Genomic DNA, 12,419 nt, shown 5'->3' with positions numbered 1-12,419 from the left:
GTGGTCTCTGCCTTCCTGGGAGTTTAGCATCTAGTGGGATAAGCAGACATTTGTAATCCCATGCATAAGTGCTACTTGGAAGGTCAACACAGATTTCCCTCAGGAAGACTCTATGGAGGAGACAGGTCCTGAGCCAGATCTTTAAGTCTAAGTAGGAATTACCAGGTGCAAATGTGGATGGCAAGTTATTGCCTGGGTGTGTGTCTAAAAGGCACAGACACAGACTTAAGTCCATGTTCTAGAACAACATCATGGTCCTGTTCTATGACATTACAATAACCAGAGCTCTGATACAGAATGCTTCCTCTGAGAAAATGTCACAGAGGCCAGAGCCTGACCAGGCACCCCGCTGCTGCTAGTGTAGAGAGAGGTGTGCAGAGCAGAGGAGGAAATGCAAGGGCCCATCTGAGGCCATGGGGTTCACCCACAGCACCAGACAGGTGGCCCATTAGCTTCTGTGGGCACAGCGTCTCGGAGCTTCTCAGACACGGTCTTCCTGCTCTAGAGGTCAACCTGCACCTCTGCTGTGCCCAGTAAAGGGGCTTTTCCTTATTCTCCACTCAAACCTCGACTTCCACGACGTGTGCCCAGTGACCTCCATTGGTCTCCTGGGTAAACTGTACCTCGCACATATTAGACTATTTCAAAAACCACAAAAATGTCCAGTTAGGCTTTACTCCTACTGGCCAGACAAGCATCCTGTTTCTCTCTCTCCCGTATAGCAGGATTTAGGGAGCACTGCCCACTCTACTGGCTGTCCTCCTCCCAGAAGCCTTGGTTTTTCCCTTGGTGAGGGACCTGGAGCCGAGCTCAGGGCTCTAAGCAGCATCCAGCCGAGATCCGACTCCATGGGATTGTGATCTGCCTTGATTTGGAAAAGTGTGGTCTCTACAGGGAGATTGAGATTGTGGTCACAGCTGCCGTGGGTCCGGGTTCACCATGCCCATGTGCCTCTTGCCCCCTGTTTTCTGCCAGGAACGTGTACTATTATTTACAACCCAGAGCATCTGAGATGATGCCAGGTGAGCACATTTCCTGGACCGTTCTCTGTGGCTGAAAGAGTGTGTCTCAGACAAGTTCTCCAACAATGTTCTCCAGATTCTGTAAAAGCTTACGTGCAACACCCTTGAGTAAACTCTAGCCTGTCGTTACCATTCATTTGTGATTCAGTCTGTGTAAGCGGCACAATCAGTTTATGGTCATTGTTAATCTAAAGAAAGTGGTGCGGACCACCGGGCTATCTGACATTGTGGAGATTTACAACACGTCAGGCAAAGTGAACCAGGTGACACTGTGGGGAATTCATGAGGCCTCACGGGGCAGGGGTCATGGGCGTTCAGGCCTCTGTGCTAGGACCATGCTTGCCTTCTGCACCCCACTTCTAACCCCCACCAGATGGGGGCAAACCCAGGCTAACGGTGCGGGGCAGCCCCCGCTGATGCTGCAGAATCAGCTGAACTGAGCACGGAATGAAATGAGGGTGCTTCGCCCCACATGGTTTTCATTTAGTGAAGGAGCCGGGCCTTATCTGTTGCAGATAAACCCAGAAAGTGTGAGCGATGCTGCAGAAAGAGTTAATCTCTTGTGGCTCTCAAGGGCACCAGGGGGCAGCCTGGTGTGGGGCCGTTCAGGGACCACCTTGCCTGGGAAATGGTCTCTTCACCTCAGACCTGTGCGCTGGGGATGGACGCGGGCTGGACCGCAGGTCCTGGAGGGGGCCCCCACCCCAGGTGGCGCAGGGGCACTCGGGTCTTTACGTCTGTTTTTCATTAGCCTTAAAGTAGATGATTTCACATATTAAGGATTGCAGTGTCTATCTGGAGCGTAGTGGAGATTGATGGGCACCCAGTTCTCCAGGTGATCCTAAGGAATTAAATGTCTCTGCCTTTCAAAGAGGGGAGAAGCCAGCTCGTTATTTGGAAGAATTATTGGCTCCACATCGCTTCATGGATGTATATATTACGATTTGTGTGTCGGGTGTTATCGTTAATTCCAGATCGTTACAGGCTGTGGATGAGCTCTTGTGTTGTTATGGTTCTCGTGGTTTGGATACACCTGAATGTTCCCACTGCATTAAACATTCCTAGCACATTATTAGCATAACAAATCTTGGACAAATAAGCTCAAGTATCTTTTTTTAATGGCCTGAATAAAAAAACACTTTAATACTTTAAAACTTTAGAAGCGTTGCGTGGCCCTTTCTGAACTTATTTTCCCTGATTTTTTTGTCCAGGCACTGAGAAGAAAACATTTGTGACCGGTTTTTAGGCCAGGGAGGGGCAGTGCGTGGGGGCAGAGGAGGCGGGCACTGGCCTTTCCTTTGAGATTCTGAGACAAAAACGAGCAGGAGGGAAAGGAGGGCATCATGCTGAATATGGAGATGAAATTGGCACAGCCTTGGAAACTGAGGAAGAAACGAGAAGCATCTGTCTTTAGTCCGGCCTCTACTTACACCTTGTGTATTTTCATATCAGGCACTGTGCTTGGGTTTGGGCACACAGATACCAATCAAAAAATCGAACCCCCACCCTTGAAGAGTTCCCAGGCTTGTAGGGAAGACCAGTCTGTGGGACAAAACAAAATGCTTGTCACAGCAATTTAAAACTGGTTTGATTGTTCCTTGTGTCTTTCAGAAGTAGCTGAAGGTCAAGTCGTACCCTGGGGAGCCTCCCTTCACTCACGAGGTCATCTGCAGAGACCCAGGTACTGGAAGCTCCTCCAGCACCCAGATCTTAGCACTGCACCCAGGACCATGACCCCACTCATGCCCCAATTCAGACCCTTGTCTGGTCTTTTATCGTGGGCTTCAGTGGTGTCCTCCTTGTGGACCCTGATGCATACTACAGGCTAGCGGGAGCCTCTTCTGAGACGGATGCAAGATCCGCTGAACCAAGTGCCCTGTATTGCTTGAATTCAGTGTTCTTCAAACTGTAGGTCACAACTGCATTAGCAGACCAGGAAATCCATTTAGTGGTCACAGCCAGCGTTCATGGGAGAATGAAATAGGACAGAAAATATCGAAGAACATCACACCGTGTAAGGGTGGCTATTGTGCTGTGACTGTTGTTTCAGCTGTGTGTGTTTGTGTGTATGTGTATTTGTGTGTGTGTACTGGGTTTCAATGTCAAATAGACTTCCTGTTGTAGACTGCTGTCCGAAATGACCACAAATTCCTGCAAACCCAGCTGCCGTGTGAATGGAAGTAAGGTGAGATCCTTCTCTCTATTCTATATTCAAGCTGCACTGAAAATCTGGAAGTAATTTCTGTGCATGTTTGTTTGATACACACAGAATGAAAAGAGCACAAATTCCAGCATTTTCCAGCTACGTGACTTTGGACAAGCTAGCTCCCATTTTTCTCTGTGAAACAGGAGCAGTGACGGCTCTCTCTCACGACTGTCGGGAGATGACCAAGGCGAGGCGTGGTGTGTACGTGCATAGCAGATGGCAATAAAAACCTGTATAGAGTGGCTTCCTCCCAAATTCTAGTTTCCTATCCTTTCCTTTCCTTCCCTGGAAATTCTCGAAGACTGAATCGAGGCCATTCCTGATGGAACATCTCACATCATTTTGTACAGTTCTTCCTTAATGTTGTAGGCGATTCTGGGAGAACCCGCCGCATTATCCTATTCTGTAGGCAAAGCCCGAGGTCTAGAAAGTCTTAAGGATTGAGAAACAAATCTTTTGTGCAATGTCATTTATGCCACATTGAGAATTTCCCAAGAGGAGATGCGAATGGAGCTTGCAAACAGAGTGTTCATTTATAATCCTTACTTTAGAAAACCTTTCAAAGCCCAAGTGAACACTTAGGAGCTTTTACTAATGTTTTAGAAATGTGGATAACCAAATGTTTTTTCCATCTCTCTTTAAATATGAAGTATTTCTCTTTCATTAGAAGGTAATGTTCTGAAACCAGAATAAATCATTACAGCACAAAAATACCTGTTACTGGAAGAAAAATGATAAAGAAATAAAACCAGAAAAAAAATTAAAACCTTGGTGTGCTTAAAATGATGATTTATAGTATCATTTGTCTTTGGACCCTTTATAGAAAAACCAACATCTGCATCTTTGTGAACACAGTTAAGAAGCGGAGGGAAGTTCACTCATCTACATGGGCATATCTTAGGATGCTGCGGTTGTCTCTCACACTTACGCGCCGGCAGGAAGCCACGCTCAAGCTCTCCCAAGAACCCCATGGTCACAGCGCACCTACACCAGGCTCTTCTGGGGAGCTGAACCGTTTTTAACAAAACCTGACTTGGGGAACCAAACACTGTGTCAGTGTTGGATTCGGACCCCTCATTGCTGTAATGACTGCAGTGCTCTCCTCCTCCTAAATGATTGGGAAGTTGCTGACGTCGACATTGGCAGTAAGGAAATGCTTGTAATTATATGGGGCGTTTCGTTATGCGGAGCTTACACGCTATGGCCTTTTCCACTCACAGCTGAAAGCATATTGATTTCCAGAGCGTCTTGAAAGAAATTCCTCAGTCAATTTCAGTTATTTTCCACTTCATTTAGGGTAATCATGATGGAAGTTTGATGAGCGGGTCCCACATTAGCCGGGTTTTAGGCTGCAGCTCCTGTGGCTGGAGGGACCTTTCCTCTCACCCCTTTGGAAATTTCACGTGGCTGGCAGTGTCTTAGGGTTTGCCGCTCGATTTGTAAGTTGGTATGTCGCATTTTAAAATGTCTAGAGCAGGGGTGCCTGGGTGGCTCAGTGGGTTAAGCCGCTGCCTTCGGCTCAGGTCATGATCTCAGGGGCCTGGGATCGAGTCCCGCATCGGGCTCTCTGCTCAGCAGGGAGCCTGCTTCCCTCTCTCTCTCTCTCTGCCTGCCTCTCCATCTACTTGTGATTTCTCTCTGTCAAATAAATACGTAATCTTTAAAAAATAAATAAATAAAATGCCTAGAGCAGAAAAGGTCAGGGAGGCACTGCTAAGATCTATTCAGTGGGATTGGTGGACAGGATAATGGCAGAATGGTGGATGGGGGAGGGGTGTGAAGAGTCGGGGGAGGTGAGAAAGTTGATATTAAAGAACCCTCGCAATAAAATTAAAAAAAAAAAAAGAACCCCCCACATGTCCAAGATGTTTGCCAATGTCAAGAATGCGAAGAACCCAAGTTGACAAACCAGACGTTTTTAATAGATCTCAATGATAAACGGGATTAAAAAGAAAACTGGGCCATATGACAGGCAAATAGGAGGGGTCGATAGGCCATGGTGTTGACCTCCAGGCACAGATGACTTGTTGATCGTCTTTTGGGAGCTTCCGTGCAGTAAATCTACTCAAGAGCCAACAATCTGTGTGCCCAGCAGCAGGCAGGCGCCTCCCCCGCCCCCTGGGGTCAATGCTTGTCTGCCCCTCTGTGTCCGCAGGGGGTGCCAGCAAGGGCCACCTGCGCGTGCGTGGCTCTGTCTCCCAGGCCAAGGCTGGGACGTTCCTGAGTTCTCTTTGAGAATGACCAGCCACTCTGTCACACACCGCCTCATGGTGGCGGGATCCACACCAGCTCTCCCTGGCATTCCGATGCTTTCTCCAGAGGAGCTAAATCCAAAGAGCTTATTAAAGTCAGGACAAATTACATCTCATTTCCCCTGATGGATCAGGCGTGCCGCTCAGCTGAAGGGAGGAGGACAAAATCAGGCGGGCTGGACGGAAGCTTTATGTTTCCAGAAGCCTGGGTGCTTCCTGCTGTTCCCAGGGTGTCCTGACAGACTCCAGAATTATGTGCATATATGTTCCAATAATTTTCCAAATTAGGCTGAACAAAAAATTAATTTTATGAGTAATTCTCTTCCCCTCTAATAATCAGACATTGAAATTATTCTCTTTCCAGCTGCAAGGGCCAGCTCAGTCCTATACGCTTTGTCAACACGAGGCACTAACAGTCATGGGGCACCTTAAGCCCATGGAGAGGGGCCCCAAGTGTCCACAAGCTTGCTGAGCTGGTGCCCAAATGGACCATGAGCTGAGACCCCAATGCCAAGGGCTGGAGGAGCCATGCGGCTAGTGTCTGCTAATTCTTATGTGGGTGATTCCAAGGATCCTGAGGCCCTCCGCATGCAGCGGGCTGTGAGACAGGAGGCCATGCAATTTTATGTCTTGAAATTGCATATCCTCTGCGTTTCACTCCTCAGCAGGAGTCGCTGTAGAATGCGAGGCAGAAACTGGTAGCTGCCCTCCACTGTCTGTCCCCCCTTCCTTTCTTAGCAACTGGCAGAAATGTATCCAGCCAAACGAGCACCTTTCTAGGCTTTTCTGCACAGAGAACAGCCCATGAATTGTACGCATAGTCAGCAGCAGAGGGATCTTCTAAGAAAGTTCTTCCAAGACGAGCATACCTGCATAGCTGGCTGCATGCTGTAACACCGTGCCTTCCTCCTTCTAGAATGTGGACATGATAGCTGGTATCCCAGTAGCTAGCTTGCAGCCACAAGGCAAACTCTAAAGATGGCAAAGCAAAAAGAAGGAGCCTATCTGGGGGCCATGGAGCTGCCAGTAAGACCCTGTGCAGCCCAAGGCCCACTTGGGATGGGAGATAATAAAAACACCCCTTCATTGTGTTTCATCTGTTACTCTGGGTCTGTTTCCTGCAGCTGGACTCCGTTTCCAACCACTACGCACGGTGGAACCCTAACTCCTGCGCTGTGGTCCCACCATGTCGATCCTAATAAAGTCCCTTTCCATGTTGATGGCAGGTTCCTCTGAGTCTCTCAGCTCGCAAGTCTTGGCAGCACACTCGTCACACCGATCTTTGGGACAGAGGGGAAGCGACCACACCCGAGCGAGGCTGGTTTCGTGGGTAGGTCTTGCTCTTTCATCACAAATGTTAGTCTCCCCTCCCAGGCAAGGCTGCCCCAAATTGGACAGCGTGTCTGGTGTCTTCCCCACTCTCAGGGCTGTGGCCCATCACGGGACACTGGGCACGCACTAGGTGCTCACACCCCTCGAGATTTCCCTATTGGCAGAGATTGACCCCATTTCTCTCAGTACAACCGTCACCACAGAGACATTCAAATACAAAGCAGATGCCGGGCATTGCCCTGGGAGGAGGGAAGGGGACAAACAGTAGCCACTGGGTATTTGTGTAGGCGCTCAGGGCTTTTCAAGGCCTTGCCTGTGTCTTCTCTCACACCCGCCCATGAGGCAGCCAAGGGCACACACTCTTCCAGGGTATAATTTTACAACAGGGAACCTGCGGCTCACAGAGGCGATGTGCTTCTAGAAGGCAGATAAGCAGTGACTGTGGAGTCAGGCCTTGATGGGCTAGCCAGAAAGGGCTGTTTCTGGACAGATGTGAGCGAGCTCGTGTGTGGGAAGACAGCTCACAAACCCGTGCTTTCCATCATCATCTCTGTAAATTATTCATGGCCCCTGCTGTTGCCATTTTTCTTCCTAATGCCTCACCTTTTAATCGGATCATTTTTTATCTGGTTTACTCTGCCCCTGCTCGAGACCAGGTCCCCCACCTCCACTCCCTGGTTCTTCCCATCTGCGCGTCTAAATCCTCTCTTACATGTGTCCTGTCTAAGGTAGGAACACTGAAGAGGGACACAATTTACAAGCTGTGGGATGGCTGACCAGGATTCTCCTGAGGAGCAAGACTGGACCCGCACGGCGGGAGCACATGGCATGCTGGGGCTGGCCATCTCCCTGCCTGGGTACCCCTCCTCATGCGAGTCAAGCGCCACAGCCACACCCAAGGGACAGGATTCCGATGCTGTGCTCCACAAACATCTCAGCCCTGATTTGCCCTGGGGCTCAGGCGTGGCGCTCAGAGGAGGGCCAGGGTGGATGGCGCTTCCTGTTGACGGGTCAGAGGCTGTCAGAAGCCTGAGAAGCTCTATCAGGTGACCAAGGGACAGGTGGAGGAGGAAGTCTATGGCAGCATCTGGAACAGCAGGAAAGGACCCACTGCATTCAAGAAGCACAGGGTCCTTTCCCCAGGATGTTACAGGCATGTGAGCACATAGGAAGAAGCAAACATGGGTTAAGAAGCAGACTGTGTCCCCCAGAGGGAGGATAAAGACACCCATGTTTCCTGTGGCCATGCCAGAGGCAGCAACACCAACAGGGAGGAAGATGTGAATTATGAGAATGTCCCCTGGGTGCCCCGAGACCTGCAGGGGCTCCAGGCTCGGGGCTCCAGCACCAGCCCTCCAACGCCCAGACAAAGGAAGACAACCCAGCTGCAAAAGCTGAGATACAGATGGGGAAATTACACACAGGGCGTCATCGAGGGATGACATCGAGGGATGTCAGCTCATCAAGAGTTTAAAAAAAGAACGACAGTATGAACCATACTCGGGCAGAGAACTAAGAGAAGCCACTTGGCACCTAGTGGAGGAAAGCAAATCCTCGCACCTAGCAGAAGCATCCTCGGTCAGTCTCTCCATCATCCGACCCAGAGATGGGAGCCTGCCCCCTGCCACCTCTGCCTAGGCCTGCACCCTGGTGTTTCAGACCAGAAACTTACCAGCGCGCCCTTCTCACAGCCTGTGTCAGAGCTGTAGGAACCCATCCATTCATGGCCACATCACTGCCCGTGGGCCTGGAGTCGCTGTGGCCACTGGGCTGCTGTGGCCTCCGCTCCCCTGCACAGCCGCCAACAGGCTCTTCCTCCTCATATGGCATTTTGCTCCTGTCGCTCACTGCTCTCAACCTTCAATGGCTCCCCAGTGCCAATGGAGCCAAAGCCAAACTCTAAGGCACAAGCCCTTCTCAGTGAGATGGAGCTGTGCTTCCCTGTGCCCAGCACGGGACTCAGACATCCCAGGACCAAAATGAAGCAGTCATTGTTAATAGCAATAGGGGATTGTTAATAGCAATATTCATTACTTTAAGTATTTCCAAATTTATTGTTATTAAGTAGACGAATTAAAGCAAACATTAATTGTCCAGGTGCTCAGCTGTCTCCATTTTCCAACGAGTAATCAAGCCTCAGGTGCGGATGAGCGGGTCCACCCTGGCTGTCTTGCATTTGAACTATTCCTGCCGGTGACACATTTCCCTATGGAAGCAGAAATGACTGTGCTTCATTTATAAAGGAGGCTTTATGGACTTACGGATGATGACAGACAGCCAATCGATATGGGGTGATGATAACAGTATGTAATATCAAGGAACATTAGGTCTCTGGCATGATTTGGGGAGAGAAGGGGGCAGTTAGAGACCTTATCATTTGACAAAGGTCAAGGCCTGGTGGCAATAAAAACGTCGAAGCAAATAAACTCACACCTGCGAGTCAGCAGTGGCTAGAAGTGCCAAATGAAAGGAGTTGTTGATTTTGTGGGGGAACTGCTTCCCGCGACCGGGATCGGGGTGCTGAGGGCACACACAGCCGCCCCAAGACAGGGTCCATCCATTTCTTCCAGGTGTACCAAGAGCGAAATGTTTCTGAACGCCAACCTTCCTGCAGCTGAGACCCAGGTCCTCCAGAATGTGGTGCGGGGATCAGGTTCAAAATGATGGGGTTGGGGTAGAGCCTACAAAGGTAGGACCCACTGGCTTTATGTCATTCTGCCTGGCCATTTTGGGGAAGGGTAGGTGCCAGGAGGGGTTTTTACCAATTTAGTAAATTGTTTGGCTTGTATAACTGAAAATCAAAAAAAAAAAAAAAAACCCACCAAGTTGCAAATTCCTTTACCAAAAATCACAGTACACTACTAAAAACAAAATTCTAAATAATCCCTCTCTTTGGAGAACGTCCACAGTATCGCCTGGGACTCCACAGCCAGCTTTACTGTGAAACGTAGCACTGTTCCATTTAGAAACTGGCGACTGCATGAATCTTTCAGCGAGCGCGTGGACCGCTGATGGGTGTGTGGAGACCCTCCTGGCCTTACCACCCAGAAGCAAGCAGCTAGAATTTCATCTGTGTCCCTTTTCCAGTCCTGCTCCAGTGTCGGAGCAGAGACCGGGTGACGTGATTCCTTTCTCACTGACCCCGAGAGGCACAGGCCCTTTACTTTTATTTCTAACAAGCTGCAGGCAAATTTGGCGCGCCCTGCTCCCCAGCAACCGTGCGGGAAAGCCAGCTTACCTCCCTGGAGGGTGTATTCCGTCACGGCCCTGCTGAAGACGCCCAGGCCCGCCCCGTTGTAGGCGGCCACCTGGATCTCGTACTGCGTCCAGATGATCAGCTCTGTCACCAGGCAGTAGTTGACCTCCGGGCTGGTGATGTTGCGCTGCTGGTGTTCTCCCGGCAAGCCGGCCAGGCGGTACCTGCAGTGGAGCAGGGAGAAACAGCTGGAACCAGGCAGTGGGCACACCTGCATTTGCTCCACGCAGGGGGAGGGAAACAAAGTCAGCAGACAAGAGCGAGGCCAGAGGGCAGCCCCGGAAAACACGGCCTCCTAAGCCAACCGTTCCCAGAGGGGTCGTTGAGTCTCCCAGCGATTTTAAGTTCTGGACAAAACGGAACTGACATCTCCACAGTGTGATGGGTAAGGAAAAGAGAAGGCTTTTTAAGTGTAACTCGTCGGGGGAGCACAGGGACTTAGTACCAGAAGTTCCAACCATGATTTCTGTCAGGGTGTAGCCATAAGTGACAACTTGGGAGCCATGCTTTCTCCCCGCAGCTCTGAAATGTGTGGAGAAGGAGGGAAACCTCTTGGCCTCCTCTTCCATCTGGGTTCTAGATCTGTTCCGTGAGTGTCGCAGCACCAGAACGAGTATCTCTACATGGTGTTCCCATTTTTCCAATGTTAGTCAATGCTACAGGACAAGCTGCTTTGTAGAGGAGCTTTGCAGACACAATGGGTGAAGGGGTTAACTGTATCGTGACTGCAGGTGGCCAGACTTACCAGGGTCATCACTCTGCAGTGTATGCAAAGTAAATTATTACGGTGTACCCTTGACACTAATACAGTGTTATAGACCAATTTTACCTCACTGTTAAGGAAGGAAACATGTAGAATAAATAGAACAATTCACCCCCCCAAGACATAAATTTAAAGTTGTATTTATTTTTAAAAAGTGACATACATACACCACATCTTCTTTATCCATTCATCTGTTGATGGACATCTAGGTTCTTTCCATAGTTTGGCTATTGTGGACATTCCTGTTATGAACATTCAGGTGCACGTGCCCCTTCGGATCACTACGTTTGTATCTTTAGGGTAAATACACAGTAGTGCAATTGCTGGGTCGTAGGGTAGCTCTATTTTCAACTTTTTGAGGGACCTTCATGCTGTTTTCCAGAGTGGCTGCACCAGCTTGCATTCGCACCAACAGGGTTCCCCTTTCTCCGCATCCTCACCAGCATCTGTCATTTCCTGACTTGTTCATCTTAGCCATTCTGACTGGTGTGAGGTGGTATCTCATTGTGGTTTTGATTTGTATTTCCCTGATGCCAAGTGATGTGGAGCACTTTTTCATGTGTCTGTTGGCCATCTGGATGTCTTCTTTGCAGAAATGTCTGTTCATGTCCTCTGCCTCATGTCCTCTGTCCCTTTCTTGATTGGATTATTTGTTCTTTGGGTGTTGAGTTTGTTAAGCTCTTTATAGATTTGGATACTGGCCCTTTATCTGATATGTCATTTGCAAATATCTTCTCCCATTCTGTCATTGTCTTTTGGTTTTGTTAACTATTTCCTTTGCTGTGCAAAAGCTTTTGATCTGGATGAAGTCCCAATAGTTCATTTTTGCCCTTGCTTGCCTTGTCTTTGGCTATGTTCCTAGGATGAAGTTGCTGTGGCTGAGGTTGAAGAGGTTGCTGCCTGTGTTCTCCTCAAGGATTTTTGATGGAATACTATGCAGCCATCAAAAGAAATGAAATCTTGCCATTTGTGACTATGTGGATGGAACTAGAAGGTATTATGTTTAGCGAAATAAGTCAATCGGAGACAGACAACTATCATATGGTCGCCCTGATATGAGGAAGTGGAGATGCAATGTGGAGGGTTTGGGGAATAGAAAAAGAAGAAATGAAACAAGATGGGATCGGGAGGGAGACAAACCATAAAAGACTCCTAATCTCACAAAACGGAAGGTTGCTGGGGTGAGGAGGGTTGGGAGAGGGTGGTGGGGTTATGAACCTTGGGGAGGGTATGTGCTATGGTGACTGCTGTGAAGTGTGTAAACCTGGCAATTCACAGACCTGTACCCATTGGGCTAAAAATACATTATATGTTTATAAAAAAAATAAAAAAATAAAGTGACATACATGACCCTGGACTTAGAAAATGTATAAATTAGGAAATTGCCATGTGTACTGTGAAAGGACTTTGGCAGCATTATTGGGAAGAGCAAATGTTTTTCCTGATTTTGTTTGTAGAAGTGGATTAGTTCCTGGGGTCGAGCGCGGGGCATATGCAGGGAGGACCTGTCCTGGGAAGACCTGCTTTGGTCATCCTGAGGCTTCAGGAACACCCCAAATCCTGTCCAAGCGGCAGCTCCTGCCTCTGG

The 12,419-nt window shown here is 49.0% G+C and overlaps 1 protein-coding gene across 1 annotated transcript in view; it reads right to left on the bottom strand.

Annotated features, from left to right (window-relative positions):
* SDK1 (sidekick cell adhesion molecule 1) overlaps window positions 1-12,419 on the bottom strand; it is a 510,043-nt gene that overhangs the window by 164,037 nt on the left and 333,587 nt on the right. The window contains exon 16 of the mRNA XM_044233031.1: window positions 10,051-10,232. Coding sequence (XP_044088966.1) covers window positions 10,051-10,232 — 182 coding nt within the window. The remainder of the gene's footprint in view (window positions 1-10,050; window positions 10,233-12,419) is intronic.

The sequence above is a fragment of the Neovison vison genome, chromosome 14 (assembly GCF_020171115.1).
Source record: "Neovison vison isolate M4711 chromosome 14, ASM_NN_V1, whole genome shotgun sequence".
Lineage (NCBI taxonomy): Eukaryota > Metazoa > Chordata > Mammalia > Carnivora > Mustelidae > Neogale > Neogale vison.
The sequence above is the reverse complement of the archived record's forward strand: the minus strand, read 5'-3'. Positions and strand labels throughout refer to the sequence as shown.